This window comes from Lacerta agilis, chromosome 13, assembly GCF_009819535.1.
Source record: "Lacerta agilis isolate rLacAgi1 chromosome 13, rLacAgi1.pri, whole genome shotgun sequence".
NCBI lineage: Eukaryota > Metazoa > Chordata > Lepidosauria > Squamata > Lacertidae > Lacerta > Lacerta agilis.
Window position 1 is genome coordinate 47,237,237 of NC_046324.1, and position 21,872 is coordinate 47,259,108.

At 41.8% G+C, this 21,872-nt stretch overlaps 1 protein-coding gene across 1 annotated transcript in view; it reads right to left on the reverse strand.

The window, feature by feature from the left end:
* The window catches only part of C13H7orf50 (chromosome 13 C7orf50 homolog), a 155,842-nt gene that overhangs the window by 18,407 nt on the left and 115,563 nt on the right, over positions 1–21,872 (reverse strand). The window contains exon 3 of the mRNA XM_033167204.1: positions 12,689–12,876. Within this exon, the coding sequence (XP_033023095.1) occupies positions 12,689–12,876 (188 nt within the window). The remainder of the gene's footprint in view (positions 1–12,688; positions 12,877–21,872) is intronic.

A 21,872-nucleotide genomic window follows, 5' to 3' on the forward strand; every position in this document is an offset into this window, starting at 1 on the left:
GCAATGATGTACCAATAAAGCAATACAGATCATACATCCATAATATGAGCCAACAAGCATGAGGTAAAAGGGAGATTACCAGAGACACCAACAAATTCAAATCCAGCTTGATTTCAAATTAATCACTACTACTATTTATAGCAATATTATTATTAATAATTATAGCAATATTATTTCAATAATTTTTCCTGATTCCCCCCTCCCCCAGCCAGTGCATAGAGGGCCACCCTGTGTGCTATAAAGCCATTACTGTCATTCAAAAGAAACCAGACCACTTAATGTAATACTAAACATATATTATTGTTTTTTAAATTTATATAGCCCTTCATCAACAGATCCCAGTGCAGTTCACAGAATAAAATACAAGATAAAACACAAGTAAATAATTAAACCAAAACAACAAATCCACCTTGCCAGTATGTTGCAGCTGACTTTAAAACTATTCAAAATAAAAACAAATTAAAACAGATCCCGGAGCTCAAGGACAAGAAACATTACACATCAACATCTTCAGCCAGAATTCCTCTTTTACTACAGGAGAGCAAATGTAGCAAGATTGTGCCTTCTCCCTAACAGCCACAGACGCCTTCAAGGTGGAAGAGCATTTGGGGAGTGGGGCTTGGACCAGCTCTGAGTTGCATGGTGGTAAGACCTGTTTTTTTTTTTAATCATGCAAAATTGTCTCATGACACGCTAAGGTTCCAATATAGTTTTGCTTAAAAGTCCCAACCCTGTGGAAGTATTTTTTTTAATAGACATACAGAACTAGCATCTGCTCTTAATCTGTTCCTATTTGCTTCTCTCTCCTGCTCATTTCTAATACGGCCTGCAGCATATTTATATCCTAAGGAAGGTCGCATGATGATCTGCAAATAAAAGTCATCAGTTCCCTGGGAAAGAAGGTGCACTAGGGAGATGTGCAGTTTGTTCCTCACCAACAGGCCATTAGTAATTACACCCTTGTGCAATAAAGCCTTCAGTCCCTTCCCCCACCCCAGCTGATCTCTGGTAAAGAACATGCTGTGCATGAATTGCGACTTCTGTAGCAAATCCTGACAGCACTAGAAGGCTATTGCTCCTCTCTCAAGTTTAGGGGTCAAGCAGTTGTTCATCAGTGGGTCTGCAGGGTGGGGTGGCTTAGCCTCTCCCCTTGAGAGGAGGCAAAAGGCTTCAGAGGACTCTGTCTGATCCTTCCTGTAGGTGGCATCATCCCTATCAAGAATGTCCTTCAGCAGAATTGTCAAACAGAAATTCACAGTGCAAACGGTAAAACAAATTTCCTTTTCAAATTTTTTTTAACCAAAGGTAAGATTACCTAGCTCAAGATTTAATGCACTCTCTAATGGTCTTAGTGGCTCCAGCGTTCCTACTACTAATCAACTTCTTTGGCGATCACTCGTAGCCGAGTAAGGTTGTCTTCCATAAACACGGTTTTAACAGTGAGTCCGTAAGTGACTGTGGAGGCCAATTCTGGATCCACACGTCCTTCCACAGTGGGGACATAGGTTTTCGGGCAGGAGTTGATCACGGTGTGGATTTGCCGAGCGTGCCTTCCTCCTAGCCCGTTTCTCCCTTGCGTCCTGAGTTTGAGTGTCTTCAAAGCCCATGACACCTTTGGTAAAGGCTGTTCTCCAGTTGGAGTGCTCACAGGCCAGTGTTTCCCAGTTGTCAGTGTTTATACTACATTTTTTAGATTTGCCTTGATACCGTCTTTAAACCTCTTTTGTTGACCACCAGCATTACGCTTTCCATTTTTAAGTTCGGAATAGTGTAGTTGCTTTGGAAGACGATCATTTTACCAAAGGTGTGCTTTGGTAGAAGAAGGCAGATCGCCGAAGAATTGATGCTTTTGAATTATGGTGCTGGAGGAGACTCTTGAGAGTGCCATGGACTGCAAGAAGATCAAACCTATCCATTCTCAAAGAAATCAGCCCTGAGTGCTCACTAGAAGGACAGATCCTGAAGTTGAGGCTCCAGTACTTTGGCCACCTCATGAGAAGAGAAGACTCCCTAGAAAAGACCCTGATGTTGGGAAAGATGGAGGGCACAAGGAGAAGGGGACGACAGAGGATGAGATGGTTGGACAGTGTTCTCGAAGCGACTGGCATGAGTTTGGCCAAACTGCGAGAGGCAGTGAAGGATAGACGTGCCTGGCGTGCTCTGGTCCATGGGGTCACGAAGAGTCGGACACGACTGAACGACAACAACAACAACAAAGATTACCTAGCTCAAGATTTAATGCACTCTCTAATGGTCTTAGTTGCTCCAGTGTTCCTACTACCAATCATATCCAGGCAACTGTGGCAAATAGGGTTGCCATATTCCCCAAAGTGAGTTTCCAGACAAAAAAAAAGTCCAGGTTTCCCCGGATGGTGTGCTTCAGCATCTCTTCCTCTAGAAAATAGCACTGGGAATATGGAAAAAGAAATGAAATGTAGGACACTGTCCTTAACCCATGCATTATAGCCTTACTGACTTAACCCAAGTAAATGATTTTTTGAGATCCAAGTCTTGATGGTGTTTTCAAAAGACATACCCTCTTGTACTTTGGCCTTAGGCCCCTCCTATTAGCAATAGAAACAACACCAGCTGACTCTGCAAGCAGCAGGCATTTTTCATGCAGAGACCTAAGGCATTATTATTATTATTCATACCATTCACTATTGTATGCTGCAACCCCAAAGAGTGTTTGAACTGAAAAAAACTGCATAAATATTGTGACAGCTTTGCTGTGCAGACACGATGGCAGGAGAACAAGGTTGCAGACAATAAATTACTCAGCATCTCCAACAGTTAAACATGCATTCAGTTTGGTAATTTAATTTCCTGTGGCCCCATATTAATTAGATATCAGAAAAAGGGAAATAAATCTGGTAACAAATATAAAGAAAGATTCGGTTCTTATTTTTCTGGTAATTTTAAAAATAAGATACTACTTAAGCACAATCAAAGAGCTACTTTAGGAGCACACTGGAATTTTTGAAGATAACTTCTGCAAGTACCACTGAAACGAATGAGGTGTGTGCAAGAACACTACTCTGCAGGAGAACTTTCAAGTGGACTACACCCTTTGACTATTTTTCTTTCAAAAGCAACCCATCACTCTATGCACATGAGGTGAGTCTGCAACTTCTCAAATAAGTATTTATTTATTTATTTATTTATTTATTCATTCATTCATTCATTCATTCATTCATACCCCACCCATTTGGCTGGCTTTCCCCAGCCACTATGGGCAGCTTCAAACAAAATATTAAAAATACATTAAAACATCAGACATCAAAAACGTCCCTAAACAGGGCTGCCTTCAGATGTCTTCTAAAAATCCTCAGTGTGAATCTGCCCACTTAGGCTGGTCAATGGCTCTCCCTCATCAGAAAGGTTCAGCCTCAGTAAATAATCTGTGTAAGGAGAATCCACCCAGCTACTGGTAATCAGGACCCTTAGCTTGGTTTTGTTTATTTACAAAAATGATTTATTTCAATAATCCAGTGGTGATACCAAATGAAAGGAAGTTTTGTCCAAAATTACTGACTAGATTTTATAAAGTCTGTCTACTTCTCCAGTCCCTCCCTTCAAAGGAGAGTTAGGGTTGATTCAGATACAGCTTTACTGTTCACTGTATTGTACTATGGTACTTAAATGGGGATTGCTAATCTGCTTTGTAAAAGAAAAGCACCAGTACACAAAATTATTTTGCGGTGAACTTGAGACAAAATATACTGAAATTGTATATTAGGATTTACAGTAGTAGATTACTAACTTCTTAGTATAGAAAATACTAATTTATCCTAACTTCTTAGACTAGAACAAACGTTTTCTTGAAACGAGTATTAAAGAAAATGTTGATAGATTCAAGTGTAATAAACTGACATCTTTTACAAGAAGCTCCTCACTGACAAACTTGAGTTGAGAAAGGTCAGTAGAACCAAAAAAATTATGTTCTCAGAGGCAGAGAAAGCAGTCCCAAAGGGGCCCAAAATTTTGATAGAAGTAGATTGTTAGACACACCTGCTGAGACTCAGTTAGCTTTACATAATTAAGTCCAGATTTTTCTCAGCATGGGCCTCTTGTCCGGTCATATAAACTGTTGACATGTTTTAAAGTATGATGCATTATATAAATGTAACCAAACAACATTAGATAAATTTCCATGACTCAAGCAAGCAAACAACAATACAGTAATTCAAGGCAGCATGATAGCTGTGATGGATCTAGGACAAGGAAAAATTTTAAAAAGCTCAATCCAGACTTTACAAAGCGTTCAATAAAATATAAAACAACACACTCTTTGAAAGAACTATAATACATACACAAATATGTATTCATATTTCCTGCTAGGAAGGGGCAGAGGGAAGGAAAGAGTGTTGTGTTTCTGTGCCACAAAGTAAAATTTTCTGGGATCTGAGAAACCAGGCCAGCTGTGGCAACCTCCCCAACCCCACCCTGAAAAAAATCATTTGTTATTAGGGCTGTCACTCAAATAAGGAAATCTTAATAAATCATATTAGTTCTAGATGATTACTGAATGAAAACTGCATATATTTGCATGAGGAAAAAGTTTTCCTTCTCATTCCGAGGAACGACTCTCTCCTAAGACAATGCAAGGCATCTGTAGTTACTGGGTAGGTATTTCTGTGTGTGGGATTTATAATCTTAAATCTGGAGAATGGTCTGCTGTTTTTAATAATTTATCGGATTAATCAACAAACATTTAAGCTTCAGTTGTGGCATTTTAATGCTTAGATTTGGATTCAGATAATCAAGCTAGTCAAGCTTCTGTTTGTCCTTTACAGTCAAGACCTGATTGGCCTTCTATGATGCTGATTTCAACAGATACAGTCAAGATTTTGTATTGGTATCTTCCTGATATAAACTTAACTGGTCACTGCAAAGTTACAATCCAGGCGGCAACCATTTTAGGCGTGGCCAGTTGAAGAAGGCAGAACAGGTGCGGAATGGGGGACAAAACTTATATGAACTCCACCAACTTGCATCAGGGCCAGGAACCCTGTGCAAAATGGTTGCTGCCTGTATATTAGACAGAGACTGCAAATTCTACACCTACCGGTACTTGGCAGGGAATACATAGTAATCCTACTGAATTTTGCTATCTGACTGGGATAATTTGAACAATACCTCTAAACATGTTTAAAAGACATGGCATTCCTAGACATTATTATAGGATAACTGAAGCTGCTGCCATATAAGCAACTCTTTCAAGTCACTTTAAATAACCTTTTTGGAAGGCACCCCACCTCTACCACCACACATAATTCCTCCTTAATTACCATAAAAAACTCTCTTTAAAGTCAGTTGAAAGTATTTTCCCCTCTGCAGTGGGTTATTCACTTTCCACTTTTACCATGGCCTAATACCGGATTCGTAATTTAAACAATTTGTAAACAGAACGTGTCATTCCTCCATCGTGTGGGCTTTACTTCCAATCACATGGGGGGGAGGAGAAATGTCCTCAGCTATAGGAGCCTGCTGCTCCCCCTGAGAATAAATTGGTTTTCAAACTCTTTACCTTGTTGACTTGTTTCCTTTGGAAACAAAGTACAGCCAAACATCGTCTTCCGACAATGTTGGTATGCCAACCAACCAACACACTTAGGTCCTAAGAAGGTTTGAGTTTCACATGCAAGAGGCAGGAAACAAAGAAAAATAAATAATAAGCACTGGCAAACCAGATTTGGTCTCACTGCTCTCCTGTCTGATACGAGGGTGGGAAGACTTTAGACATCTGGAATCTACTTTGTTTTTTAATAAAGACCCAAAGTAGACTAACCAGCCAGGGGCAACACAGTGGTGTGGTGGACATGAGGGCCCACACGGGGAGAGTACACTTTACTAGGGCCTGGAGATCATAGGTGGCTTGTCCAGAATGCAACCCCATTCCCATGGTGGAGTCCAAAATATGATAGTAATATTTACTGTTTATATAGTGCTGTGGAACATCCAAAGCATTTGAGATAATACTAGCTCAATGAAGCTAACAACCACCCTACAAGGTACAATTATCCTCATATTGCTTATCAGCAGTGGAGGCTAAGTGAGCAGTTTGCCTAAGTCTGCCTATTGACCTGATGTCTACAGGGAGATTTGAAATGGGGACTTCCTAGTGATTTATAGTGCTATGGTGATTTACACCAGAAAATCCATTTAGGACAGGGCTGGCCAACTTTCTTACCAAGTGGCCTGCAGGAGTCCTTCAACTTTAACCCATGGGCTGCACACTGCCTTGCTGCGTGGTGGAGGGGATAGTGAAGTCAAAATTTGATGTTGGCCCTGGGCTTTGGCAAGGAGGCGTGAAACTCTGGTAGGGTCCTAGAACCCTGCTACCTCCATCCCAATGCTGGGAAAGCATCAACTAGGCTTTGGGAAGGAAGAAGGCAGACTCTAGAACCATGTCATAGCCTTGTGACTCCTTCCCAAAGCCCAATGCCATTATTACCCAGCTTTGGGAAGGCAGTGCAAGGGCTGTTGTGGGGCATCAAATGTTGCTGAATGCCAACTCAAAAGACCTTGAAGGCTGCCCCAAAAAGCCTTGAAGGTTGCATGCAGCCCTTGAGCCATGTGTTGGACCACCCTGATTTAGGAGACAGAGCAAACTACAGTGGTGCCCCGGTAGATGAATGCCTCGCTAGACAAAAAACTAGCTAGACGAAGGCATTCGTCTAGCGGAAGGCTGCCCCGCTAGACGAAAAAGTCTATGGGGCTGCCTCGCAAGACGAAAAATTTTCGTCTTCTTTTTTTTCCGTTTTGCGGAGCGCGGCTGTCATTGCTGCTCCGCAAGATGAAAAACCCGCTAGACGAAAATTTTCGCAGAACGAATTATTTTCGTCTAGCGGGGCACCACTGTATTGCTGATCTACTGTGTGAATTTGATCACTACAAGTATGACATCACACCCAGAGAAAACAGTGGACATATAAATCTCCAGGAAACAAGATACCTGTAACTTGCTAAATGTGACACACAGAAAGGAACCTCTCTAGAACACACAGAGTTGCGAAGGAGGTCATTTAGGTACCTTTACATGTTTGCTGCAATTCACACTCCCACACCTTTCACCATCTTTACCTAAAGTGAATTCTATTCAGACATCTGTAGGAATTTTTCACTAACACTGGAAGCATGGTAACAATTATTTTTAAAATGTGATTTTCTTTTTTTAAAAAAGGTTTAAAATTAGTAGCAGGGCACAGTGAAACACTAAGGAGGCATTCAATACTATTTTTAGGTTCCAGGTTAAAACTTTTAAAAAAGCAAAATTAACTCAGGATTTTCAAATGCTCTTGCTTGCTCTTTTTTCTATGGTGTGTTGTCTATGCAATTCATTGTATATTTTTCAATTCAATTGTATACCAGCCAGAAATCACTTTTTGAAGAGGAATACAGTAATAAGAAATATTTAAATATAACGCACCAGAAGCTTTTGAGAGTATTTTCCTGTTATTAGCATTCTGGCCAAAGCATACTAAGGGACAAACATATTCTCATTTCATTAGGGAGCAGGAGAAAACTTAATTCTGCCCTCTGCTGGTTCTTTCAGACACTGGAGAGTTGTTTACATGGCCCAGGTCAGAAGTGACCAATTTTAGATAAGGTACATGTGCTGGCTAACATTTGCAATTCCCACCCACTCACTTTTGTCTTTGGGGCTGATGCAAAAACATCTAAACATGCTTGTCATAAGGATCTATCCAGAACAATCAACCCAAATAAAACAGTAAACAGAACATTTGGAAAATTGTTTGCGGGGAAGAACCCTTCTTTTTTTACTTCCTTGTTAAGAATGTTATCTCAGTATTTCCTGTTTTCTTCTACATCAAAAGCAGAATTATCAGTCTTCTCATTCCTGAAAAGAATATACACACAATCCACACACACACACCCTGAAATAAGGAAGTCTTAGCTGGATCAGTTCTTAGAAGTCTTCCATCTTCTGCTCTAGAGATAAATGTAGATAACCAAATAACTTGAGAAGCTTTTCAAAATTTTGAGGTTGATTTTTTCTTCAACTTCAGCCCTTCCAAAGGCTCAACTGACTTAAAGAGAGTGTAGCTCAACAACACAAAGATTATTATGCCAACAGAAAGCTATGCCAGATATTTCTGCTTAATAACTAAACACAAGTAATTGTGAACAATACCAGGAATGAACAAACACCACACTATGCAACTTAATTCATCATTTTATTTATTTTATTTTATTTATTGTTTATTATTAAAATTATACCCCACCCTTTTAGCGTTAGTTATACCAAAACACAGGTTCCAGTTGGCTTTCTTTGTGGAAAGCTGCTGCTTAACATGGCTTCTGAAAAGTTAGGTGGATTATCCTCGAAATAGTCATGCATGACTAAGTTCTTTCATTAATCTGTTCTTTATACTGCAGGTATTCACACTCCTTCAATTACAAGGTGTTATTAGCATCAGAAGTCACTTTAAGGTGTTTCCTTCAACCATGGAAATTTGTAATGACTATCCCATTATGTTATGAGTGATTTCCTGTTTAAACTCTGCACTGAGAAAGGCAAGGAGTGATGCCCAGAGGATTGCCAGATGGTATGCCAATGATTACTGGCTAAAGCTGTGTCAGAGCATTCAACTCACATGCAAAATGTATGAAGGCATGAAGAAAGCCTTTGGACCAATAGTCAGGAAAACCGTGCCACTGAAAACCTTGTCTGGAGAGATCATCACAGACTGCAGCAAGCAGATGAAGCAATGTGCAGAGCACTATCAAGAACGGTACTTGCAGAAAAGCATGACTGCTGACACAGCAGTTGTCAGCATCCAGATTCTGCCTGTCTTTGGAAGAGCTGGATGTCCCTCCCTCCCTCAACTATCAGGCATGTGATAAAGCCCCAGGACAGGACAGGAATCTCAACTGAAGTGCTGAAAACCAGCTTCAACTCCTCCCTCATGATGCACCTCCACAGCCTTCCCTTGCAGTACTGGGAAACAGGATCTGTGCCACAAGACAAGTGTGACTCCAGCATTCCGGCCCTCTACAAGAACAAAGGTGACCACTATGACTGCAACAACTACCAAAAACTGCTGAGTACTGTGGGGAAAGTCTTCGCCCATGTAGTTCTCAACAAATTACAGTTACTCACTGACAGGGTTTATCCTGAGTCACAATGCCAGTTTAAAGCTCAGAGGTCAACAGTCAACATGATATTCACACTGTGTCAGCTGCAGGAGAAATGCCAAGAGCAGAGTCGCCCCTTGTACATCACCTCCAAAGACCTGACAAAGGTCTTTGTCATCGACAACTGAAAAGGACACTTCATTACTCAACGTGATAGGATGCCCACCTAAGTGCCACAAGATGATTGTCCTTCCACAAGAACATATGTAGCACCTTCCACTATGACAGCCCATCCTTGGACGCCTTCCCTATAAAGAGCAGCGTGGAACAGGGCTGTGTTTTCTCCAGAACAGTATGGGAGAATGTGATGCTAATGACCAATACCAAGATGAAGTTCTACCACGCTTGAATGTTGAGCACACTGCTCCATTGTAGTGAGACGTGAGAAACTTACTCCTGCCAGGAGCAATGCTTTAATGCCCTCCACATGTGCTGCGTCAGAAAGATTTTGGGCATCACATGGCAGGAGAGAATCTCGAACAATGATGTGCTCTCCCAAGCCCACATTCCCAACATGTTCATACTCCTGCCTCAGCTACGTCAACGTTGGTTTTGTCATGTCCACAGGATGGAAGATGGCAGGATCCCCAAGGATCTATGGGGAACTGGTATCAGGCACCAGGTTCTTTGGCAGACCAACTCTGTGTCACAAAGATGTCTGCAAAAGTGACATGAAGGCTTGGAACATTAACCCCACCATGTGGGAATCCCTTACAGACTACTATAGCACCTGGAGACAGGTCAGGTTGTGTATCCACAGCAGTGACAAGTGGAAGAATGACCGCTGGGAGGAGCGCAGAAAGAATAAATGCCACCTGCGTCAACACAACCGGACGCCTTCATATGCCACAGCTGCAACAAAACCTATCTCTCCCATATCGGTCTCTACAGCGACAGCAGGCGCTGTAACTATCCAATAGTTTGACTTCACCCCCAAAGGCACACTCTTCCATTGTCTTCCAAGATGTAACGATGCCAGCCAATCCTAATATGTTATGAGCAGTGTTAGAAATTGAGATGTGAAAGCTAGGAGCTTTCTTAAACCTAGGTTATTAGCACATCAGCGGAATGTCTAGGCGAGGTTTTTTTATAACAAGAATACAAAGCTGAAAATGAAAGAACTGCAGTTAAAATATTATGTTCATTTTTCATATGGTCTAGTCCTTCCCTGCCCACCCCCCCTAATATTCTTAAGAGGGTCTCTTCTCCAGTCTTTAGACAGTAGCTGGAAGTGGACAGGCAGAAAAAGGTTCTCCCTTTCCTTCCACTCTGCAGTTTTAATCTGAAATCTTAGGTGCAGCACTAAGCCCAGAACTCAGCAACTGCTCGCGCTAATGAAATTCCCTGTCGCAAAATGCGCCTAAAACAATCGGAGTTTCGAACACTGGTTAGGAGTGATTTCCTGTTTAATGTCAGTTGAAAATGATACTCAAAATAGTCCTCAAAATAGGACTATACTTAAAATAGATACAATGTTGACTAAAAAGAGGCCACAGTTTCATCCTTTATTCGTCAAACCTGACTGCTAATACTGCAGTAATCACTTACATTCCAGGGTACTTATTGAGCAGATGGCATATAACCTGCCCATCCAATTGCCATTTCAAACAAAGGTGAAGAATCCCAGCCATGCTCCATATTGAGAATATTACTGTCATTTTGCTATCACTCCATTATGAGGGTTATGTCACAAAAAGCACACATGTTCCCCCAGCTTGTAAGGCAATTAATTTCCTCCCTCCACACTAAAAAGTTATAAGCAACCATTTAGCCTGCCTGTGTGTTTTAGTCCTAAGTACTGCTGGAGATCAGATACTGGAGCTATTTCAAGTGGTAACCTATATTTTGTAACATGCTAGTCTTCTGGGTTTTAGAGTGGAAACTGGGTTGCTGTTGGGGAAAAATAAACACCATCATTGTGTTTATCTGGGTCCTGTAATTGGCTGTAGTCTGTTATGGAAGCTTTTTACTTTTAACCACCCTCCTCTCCCTTTTATCCCCTACTGGAATTTTAAGTTGCCCCCCCCACCCCGGCCCAATATCTAATTACAGTAAATCATTATTTGAAGTCTGGAACCACTCACTTACCCTGGCATATAATTATAAAACCCTGGTATTCAAATATAAGGCTTTGTTCTTCACCAAACTTTCTAAAATGTACAACCCTTTTAGCTCTTTCCTATCAACCATATGTTATGTAATACTTTGCCTCGAATCATTAAAGCTGCAGGACTTCATGCAACTTCAGTGCATATGGAAAAACAATGACTTATCTCCATTTGGAAAAAACAATGACTTATCTCCATTTAATCATCTTATTAAATACAAAATAACTAACTGCACAAAGGTTGTGTGAATGTTCAAAGTGTGTGCTGCAACCTTTTGGGTTTATTGCTGCTTTGATATGTGTTTCTAAAGGTCTGGTTTAGGGTTTCTGACCTCTCTCTTTTTCTTCACTTGCAAACCTCTTCTGGGATTCAAGGCACAAATAGTGCTGCCCACTTTTGCAGGAGGACGTGTGGCCTGAATATAATTGGTTTCGCCTGCTTTATGTCACCTTGTTATTGGATCAGTGCAGACATGACATTGCCTCCCTCCTAAGTACCGTTCAGAAACTGAGAGCCAGCCTCCAGATTTACACCCTACCCATTCCCATTCTCATTCCCTCTTGCAAGTGAATTGTCTCTTCTGGATTAACTGTGGTTAAGGGAAATGTCAACACTGAACTTCCCTGCAGTTACTTGCTGAACAAAGGTTCCCACTTAATTTCAGACCATGTACGTGCTACAGCAACCATGTTGAAACTAAGCAGATCTGTGGTTGGTCAGTACCTGGATGGGAGACTACCTGTGCATCCTACAAATGTCAGCTTGAGAGTGGGAGACAACTATACAAAATAAACCAGGAATTTGGGAGGAGTAGATAGGCCAGGATTCATACACAGAACCAGTTCCATGAGCCCACGAGGGATTTAGATTTGCTGTTCTATAACGCAAGTCCCACTCCTCATACTGCCACATGGGACACTGCTTTTGAAATTGCAAGGAGTTGTAGAAGTGGATTGTGATATTGTGCATATGCATATGGTGCCACCGAGTTAAGAAACAAAGAAAGCCATTTAGGAGAGCATAAGGAGACAATTTGTAACCCAATCATTCATTTTGTATCACTCTATGCATAGATTTTATATGCTCTTGTTGAAAGGATTGTCAGAAAGTCTGGCTTGCATCAGTCCCACACTAACTGAAGTAGGTCTCCCAATATTAATCTTAACTCTAAAAACTTGTACTTTAACCAACGTGTTGAAGTTATGACCATTTAAAACTAATCCTAAACTTCCTGGAAACAAGTTTCATTGAAATAACTGGAATCTGCCTCCACTTGGTGTTTCAGGAATAAAAATTGGTAGCAAGTTCTAAACAGATTACACACTCTGAACATTCACCCCCAAAGGCACACTCCATTATCTTCTGAGACAGATGGAAGCCAACAACTCTTGAGGAATCTTCAAAGCTATTGAACTTACCTAGTTAAATAGTCTAGTGCCAACTCTGACCGTGACGGTTTCTTAGATTCTGCTTTCTTAACTATGATCCCTTTTTCTCGCATTAATCTCTTTTCTTCCTTCTTGCGCTCTTTCTTCAGCTTTCTTTCCAACGTCCTCTTTTCCTCTGGAGAAAGTTCTTCATCTTTATCCTCCTCTGGTTTCTTTTCCTGAATAACAAAAGTACAATACTCAATCCACTGTTTAATAGAAAATGCCCCAGTTTCTATGTTGATAGACAGGGTGCATGTCAGGGGAGGGCCTAAATGCTGGAGAAACATCAGAGTAGGTTGTATAGCATCTCTTTATGCATCTCTATATGCACACAGATACATATTTGTTCCCATTTTGTCAACGGAGGCTGAACCACCCACTGTCATGATACAACATCTTTACATCCTACAACAATGTTTCCATGTGCAGCGCTTTACAGCTTCCCAGCAAACTAAATGGCAGTCATTCACTTATATGGGAGAAAAGAAAAGGGGTACATATAGAGACACCACTGAGGTGAGTAAAACAAATCAGCTTCCTGCTCCTGGAGTAAAGGGTGAGTTTTGCCCACTCCACAGCCCACCTACTTCATTCCATCAAACTGAATTTTAATTATTTATTAAAAACTTAATTATACAGTCAAACCTCAGTTCTCAAACACCTCTGGTTTTGGAACGTTCCGGCTCCCGAACACTGAAAACCTGGAAGTAAGTGAATGAATGAATGAATTTATTTTTACGGTCACAGACCGTTCTGGAAGCAAGTGTTCCGGTTTTCAAATGTTTTTCAAAAGCTGAACGTCCGATGCGGCTACCTCTCGAGTGCAAGAAGCTCCTGCAGCCAATCAGAACAGGCTTCCAGAACGAATTACCTTCAACAACTGAGGTTTGACTGTACTGCCTTCCACATTAAAATTATAACACAAATAAAAGAGAGACAATAGTCCAAGGCAGGATTAAACCATAATCAGCACACTGTGAGAGCCACTTAGAACTGAACAAGCTTTCATTTGCAAAACCCCACCTATTCACCTACATTATCCTCACTGTGGCTTCCATTCCTTCCCATGATGCTACAGCATGACAGCATTTTGCTTTCATGAAAGTGAGAGAGAACTTATGCCATAATAAACCTTTTAGCCTTTAACACAATATTCTTTGTGGCTTTTGCCGCAACTAGCACCTCTGCAAAATGAATGCTGAAAACTCCTTAGATCAGGCACATGCAAAATTCAACAGGCTGCAATCCACCATCCAATGTCAAAAACTGGCAGTTATCTACCACACTTTCCCATGGTCATTCTTCAACTGAAACATATTATATTTAGCTGGGGAAACCCAGTCAGATGGGCGGGGTACAAATAATAAATTATGATTATAAAATAATAACAAATTACCCCCACACCAGCCCCTTCTCAGGGCCATTGGTGCACACGGGAAGCCAAAACACCCCCAAAATGTCCAGTTTCCCCTTTAACAGATGAAAGAGTGGCGTGGGAAGGGGCGGCAGCGGCTTACTTTTGAATAAACGCAGCTAGGCTGGAGCTGGAAAGGTGGGGAAAGTTCAGCATCCATGCAGAACTAGGAGGGAGAGGGTTTTCTTTCCATGGGAACTGGCGGGGGGCGGAGCAAGGAGAAACATCATGGTCTCTCTCACGTGCTGCCCTTCCCTCGACTCCATTTCCTGGCTGGCCAGCTGACCGGGCACCTCCACAGCTGCAGCCCGTGCAGAGCCCGCACACCTCATTTTCATCTCCCTGCCCAGGGTTGCGGCTTGCAGGGGGGCAGAGGCAGGCACCTTGTGCCTTTCCCAGTTGGCCAGCTGACTGGGTGCCTCCGCAGCTGCAGCCCATGCAGAGCCCGTGCACCTCATCTTTGCCTCCCTGCCCAGGGCTGCAGCTTGCAGGGGACAGAGGCAGGCACCTTGTGCCTGTCCGGGCCGGCCAGCTGACTGGCGCCAGGCACGATTGACTAAAATCCTCAAGTGATCCCCAAGTTGATCGCGGTCAACGTGTTGGACATACATGCCCTAGATAAATAAAATTAAATATTCATTTACGAATTAAAAGTATTCTTACTTGGGTTACCCACATCAGTTTAGTGGTGCCCAAGGAAGATTTCATATCTCTCTCTCTCTCTCTCTCTCTCTCTCTCACACACACACACACACACACACACACATGTAGAAATAATATAAAAACAGACAGGCTTACTTTGGTGATAACAGCAGCAGAAAGCTAGCAGTTTTCTCAGAATTAAATCCTACTGACAAGAGTGTTAAATGATATTTGCTTCTTATCAATTTTGTTTCTTTATTTAGAATAATTATATCACAAGCAAAAACAATAAAATGCGGCAATGCAAAGAGCAAATACACATACGAAAAGCATTAAAAGCATGGAACCACCTGTCAACACCTCCATGCTGTTAGGATTCAACCTTCATTCAGCTCATTATCAATTCCAAGCATTGGCTCAGCACCTGGACCACCTCACCTGACTCAGCTGGCAATGAGAAACAAAGACAAGTGTGTTATCAGAAGCATCCTACTCTCGTGTAGGACCCTGGCAGAGACACATGCCCAGCTGGCATGTTCTCTCCTTCCTGGTTGGTCGGGAGCTCCAAAAGCTTTCTTCTGCCTGAACATCACAGCGAGTGATACCAAGAAGCATCAGCACACTTAGGGATCTGCAGAGTCTTCGCAGCATGTGTAAACAGGCCTCAGCAACTCAGCATTTTGGCTAATCTACTTTATTTACATATAAACACACACGGAGCACTGTAACATGGCTCCCTCTCTCTCTAGCATCAGAGAGCAAAGAGAAAGAACAAAGGACCATAGTCCCACTTCACAGAACACAGTAATACAAACATCCTGTCTCCGTCACTTAGAATCATAGAATCATAGAGTTGGAAGAGACCACAAGGGCCATCCAGTCCAACCCCCTGCCAAGCAGGAAACACCATCAAAGCATTCCTGACAGATGGCTGTCAAGCCTCTGCTTAAAGACCTTCAAAGAAGGAGACTCCACCACACTCCTTGGCAGCAAATTCCACTGCCGAACAGCTCTCACTGTCAGGAAGTTCTTCCTAATGTTTAGGTGGAATCTTCTTTCTTGTAGTTTGAATCCATTGCTCCGTGTCCGCTTCTCTGGAGCAGCAGAAAACAACCTTTCACCCTCCTCTATATGACATCCTTTCATATATATGAACATGGCTATCATATCACCCATAAGCTTCTCTTCTCCAGGCTAAACATACCCAGCTCCCTAAGCCGTTCCTAGTAAGGAATCGTTTCCAGGCCTTTGACCATTTTGGTTGCCCTCTTCTGGACATGTTCCAGCTTGTCAGTATCCTTCTTGAACTGTGGTGCCCAGAACTGGACACAGTATTCCAGGTGAGGTCTGACCAGAGCAGAATATAGTGGTACTATTACTTCCCTTGATCTATACGCTATACTCCTATTGATGCAGCCCAGAATTGCATTGGCTTTTTTTAGCTGCTGCATCACACTGTTGACTCATGTCAAGTTTGTGGTCTACCAAGACTCCTAGATCCTTTTCACATGTACTGCTCTCAAGCCAGGTGTCACCCATCCTGTATTTGTGCCTTTCATTTTTTTTGCCCAAGTGTAGTACTTTACATTTCTCCTTGTTAAAATTCATCTTCTTTGCTTTGGCCCAGTTGTCTAATCTGTTACGGTCATTTTGAAGTGTGATGAAAACATACACCGTCATGTGATAGACAACAATCCCATGACTGCAGACATGGGGAATGAATCTCCAACAAAGTGCCACCAGCACATTCACTGCACATCACTATAAATCTTCTAATGACCCCACCCTGCTGTTTCACAGAGATGTTAAAAAGCATGGGAGGAGAACTGAAAGCTTACAGGACCCTGTGGCACAAATGTTGAGCAGACATCTTTGAATGCTGCTTTCTGAAATCAACCTTTAGGTATGAGTGGAACCACCACAACGCTGTGCCTCCAACTCCTATCTCATCATCTCACTGTACATGCTGCACTACATTTATCAATTTAGGATTAATTTTGTTGTTACTTTCTTGCAATAACCGTATGCGTCGCTTGTGTGTCCAATGCTACTTTGGTGTGACAGATTTTCAGAGAAGCATGTGACTGTCTCACACAAATGGCCTCACCTCTCCAGAAAGCATGTTTTAGGGTTCACATGTGAAGTAGACACACTTGCAGGTTCCGACATAAATGTAACACGGTGTCCATGATTTAACTTCACAGCGTGAATTAAACAAGGCATCCAGGCTTGATAGTATTCCTCCATCTGTACTAAAAGAGAATTTGAATCGACGGGTGCCCCTTTTAGCATCATTTTACACGTTGTTTGTTAAGATGAGCTGTGCTCCCCATATACCATAAGGCAATTGTAGTGTCAATGGGGCAGGGGGGGAGTTATGGAAGTAATAAGTTTAACGTCTTGGAGATGAATAAATTGGCTCCAGACCAAGCCATATAGTTGTAGATCACTTTCTTTTTGTACCATCTTGCAGCACAGTACTCCAATCAAAGTGGGGGAGGCGTTAACCTTTCTGTGCTTTTGATTTAGTTCCAAGGAATTTGTTATGTGTAAAGCTGGAGGCCCTGTCTATTCACAAGAGGCCTTTGTTTTGAATTTGGAAAATGTCTAGTCAAACTGAAATGTAGGTTCACTGTGGACAAGTGAGAACCTCTCTGATCCATTTTCAACTACAAGAAGAGTATATCAAGGATGTGTGTTATCTCCACTTCTGTTCACTCTTTTAAAAGTGATATTTTACTTTAGCAATTGTCCACTTTTGTTACACTAACAGTGGTTTCCACAAACACTCAGCTCTAGATTTTTTTAAGGCCAACTCTGTTATCCGGTTGCTGATTGGAGCTGCAATCTGGATTAAAGATACTGGGCCACATGTGGGTGCCGTGCAGGCACTCATCCTCTGGACTATTATTGGCATTCTTAAATGGGTTGGGGCTTCAGCTTTTTATTTGTAAGTTGGATTTCAACCAGTGAGCTCTAGCGCTCATTACCCTGAACCTTTCGATTTGATTATACAGTAATACAGTTGTACATTCTTTCGGCCAACTATGCTTTGCATCAATGAAAGCTGCTTTGGAACAAGATATATGCATTGGGTTTTTCACCTGAGGCTTTGATAATAATGGTGCTAATCAGGCTAAAATTTGGGATTTAGACCTCCAAAATATTTGATATCCAGCAAATACGCCTGCTCCCTGTTAATAATTTAATAGAATCATAGAGTTGGAAGGATCATCTAGTCCAACCACTGCAATGCAGGAATCTCAGCTAGAGCATCCATGACAAATGGCCATCCAACCTCTGATGAAAAACCTCCAAGAAAGGAGAGTCCAGAACCTCCCAAGGGAAACCGTTCCACTGTCAAACAGCTCTTACTAGTTTTTCCTGATGTTTTGTCAGAATCACCTTTCTTGTAACTTGAAGCCACTGGTTTGAATCCTAGCCCCCAGAGGAAGAGAAAACAAGCTTGCTCCATCTTCCATGTGACAGCCCTTTATAAATTTGAAGATGGCTATCATATCTCCTCTCAATTTCTTCTTTTCCAGGCTAAACATACCCAGCCCCTTCAACCTTTCCTCATAACACTTAGTTTCCAGACCCTTGATCAGCTTGGTTGCCCTCCTCTGCACACGTTCCAGCTTGTCAACATATTTCTTAAACTGTGGTGCCAAGAACGGATACAGTATTCCAGGTGTGGTCTGACCAAGGCAGAATAGAGTGGTACTATTACTTCCTTTGATCTGGACACTACTGTTGATGTCGCTTAGAATAACATTTCCTTTTTTGCTGTTGCATCACACTGTTGTCTCACATTAAGCTTGTGGTCCACCAAGACCCCTAGATCCTTTTCACATGTACTACTGACAAGCTGGGTGCACCCAGTCTTATTATTGTGCTGCTGATTGTTCCTGCCTAAGTGTAGAACCTTACATTTGTCCCTATTGAAATTCATTTTGTTAGCTCAGGCCCAGTTCTCCAATCTGTTAAGGTTATTTTGAATTCTGATTCTGACTTCTGCGGCATTAGCTACCCCTCTCAGTTTGGTGTCATCTGCAAATTTGATGAGCATCCCCTCAATTCCTTCATCCAAGCAGTTAATAAAGACAAGACAAGAAGATAAAACTTTATTCACATTAGCCAATGGCCATAGCAACAATAAAACATTACAATGTATACAGAAAAGAGAATTTGATATAAAAGCACATTTTAAAATCCCGAATCATCAATCAGTTAGTGGCCCTTATTCTAATTGCCCCTGCTATGAACGTGGCAACCTTAGCCGTTATCTGCTCATTTTGGTCTGATAGAAAAAAGAACATTATGGCTGTGGTTGGGCGCCCTGGGATGGTTAATAGGAGTGGGGCAATGATCTCATTCCTCAGATCTTTGTAGAGAGTGCAAGACAGGAGGACATGTGCCACTGTTTCTGTACTACCATCTCCGCAGGGGCAAAGTCGTTTCTCAGGTAAGATCTTTTGGAGTCGACCCTCAAGTACAGCAGAGGGCAGAACATCCAGTCTTGCAAGTGTAAAAGCATGTCTGTATTTTGGAATAATAAGTTTATGCAGATATGGAGCCAGAGAATCGAAGTGGGAAGGTGGAAAATGAGTATACCGGGGCAGAATTTCTTTATAGTGGCCAGATTATTCTGATGCTCTATGTCTTTTAAACGTTGGCCAATTAGACAGTTTGCTTTGGTAGGGCCCATCGTGAACAGGAGAGGAGTTTTTGGTGAACGGTTTTAGTCCAGGCGCTTTTATGGGAGTCTTGAAGTACTAGAGATAATAAACCAGGGGGGGGGTGTTTGAATTTAGGTGGAGCCAGAAGTTAAAAGTTCTTTGCCAAATCCGTACTTCTACTGAAGGTAGACTTGCCTCCAGTCGCAATGATGCATTTGGGACACATGGTGGGACAGAAAAGATCTGCCTTAAAAACTTTGACTGAACAGCTTCCAAAGTGCTATGGTGGTTGCCAGTTCAAATATGGGCCCCATATAATAGCTGTGCTAGGGGTTTAGCTTGAAAAACTTCTAGGGCTGATGGTATATGCTTACCACCCTTTGTATGGAAAAAACGGGTCAAAGTTTTGGCGCTTTGGGGTGCTTTTTCTTTTGCACATTTGTTATGTGCACCCCATGATCCCATGGACTGAAAAATAAGGCCCAAATATTTGAAAGCTTTAACCTGTTCGATTGGCTGGTTGTCCATATGCCAACTGTAGTTTATAAAGACGTTGAACAACAATGGACCCAGGACAGAACCCTGGGGCACCTCACTTGTCAAGTCAGAAATTAGGATTGCTTTCTGATAGTGGTGGAGGAGTGAATGCTAGGATGGCAAGAGGTCTTTGTGGCTGTGCCCATACAGCAGCATCCCCTTCTCTAGGATGTTCAGTTGGCCCCTTCTCTTAATCATCTCTTATTTGGTCAAAATGTTTGTTCTGACATGTCAGGTTGCATAGTTTTAATAGACTAGCATCATTTTTTAAAGGGTTTTGATCTGCTGCTTTGTGGGAGTTTTTTAAGCTTCTGTGGCTGTACTGATTTTGATTTATTTATTTTTTGTTTGTTTCTTGTGGATATTTTTGATAGCTGCAAGCTGCCCTGAGCACTGCAACTGCAAAAAAGGCAGAGGACACTTTTTTCTGAATAATTCAAGTTTCCCACATTCTCACATTCCATTTCTAAGGGTACACATAAAAAAACACACACACTTCAGCCTCCTGATTGGAGGTTATGACTAATGCCCTACGCCAAGGTTACCAGATGTCCCCGTTTCCCAGGGACAGTCCCCAGATTTAAAAATCAGTCCCCTAACAAAATCCATCTACTGTATATTCTGGTGTATAAAACAACTTTTTAATCCAGGAAAATCTTCTCAAATGTGGGGGTCGTCTTATACGCCGGGTGGAGAATCTGCAGTCGAGTATATCTCAAACTCTATATTTTAACTGGAAAAGTTGGGGTCGTCTTATACGCTGGAAAATACAGTATTTAGTAGGAAGTTGAAAAGTGTCCCCGGATTCATTGAAAAAAATCTGGTAACCTTACCCTACACACACCCTACCTGTAACTACTGTAGCAACCCTCGCTATAAATCTTGAGTAAAAGCAGGAAAAACAAGACGATGCCCATTCCTTTTAGAATTGATTAGATGTCAGATACCTTGTTCCTGAGCCTGGCTGGAGGTCACCCGGCTTCTTAGTGCTAAATGTTCCCTATGCCTTCACCCACGCCCCACCTCCTCAGTCTGTTACTGTACAACTTTCAAAGATATGGGGGAAAGAGACATTTTTAAATAAAAACTGAACAGAGGTCAAAAGCGTGACACAAAGATTCACCCGTCACATGTTGCACAGGGAGATGATAAAATATCTGAGGTCAAAGCCACATTGAGATCAAAGTCCACAGGAGTTTCACCACTGGCTTACCTGATATTAGGGTTGATTGTAAGCATCAAAGGCAGGGGCTGCAATTGTTGGCAGAATATTTAATAACTGAAGATTGGGGGGGGGAATCAGGATCTCAAATAAAAGTAAGTATACAATTGTATCACAGGATGCAGAATGTTCATACAATAAGCCATTGTTTAGGGAATGCTTTTTACTGAAACAAGAACCAAGTGGGTGCGGGGAGGGAACAGCAAGAAGTTTGCTTATTGCCGAACTGTTTCTTAAAGATTATTTTAACAGCTAGACACACTTGACTTAAGTCTTCTATGTGGAATGGTCTAACTGTATTTGCCTCAACTGCAAAGCGTTTGAATTAAAATGAGACATATTTCTTCATGAGAATGTATCTGATAACACAGGCCTTCCTTCTCTCTACAGTAGGTATATGCTTATCACTTCTCTCCCTCCTCCACATTCCTCACATTATCAAAAATCTCTTTATTTGCAGTCTGTTTCCTCCTTCCCCCAGTGGGAAACAACCAAAACTATACAAGCAACTGTTGTCCTGTAGCAAGACCCCAGCAGAAAACATTGACCCTTGTAAACACCTCCATTTGGAAAATAATCACATCCAAGCTATGTGCTGTTCTCCCTTGTCATGGTGTTTACCCAAATGAGTAAAGGTAAGCTCCAAGAGAACCGTCAGCATTTCAACTGCATTAAGGC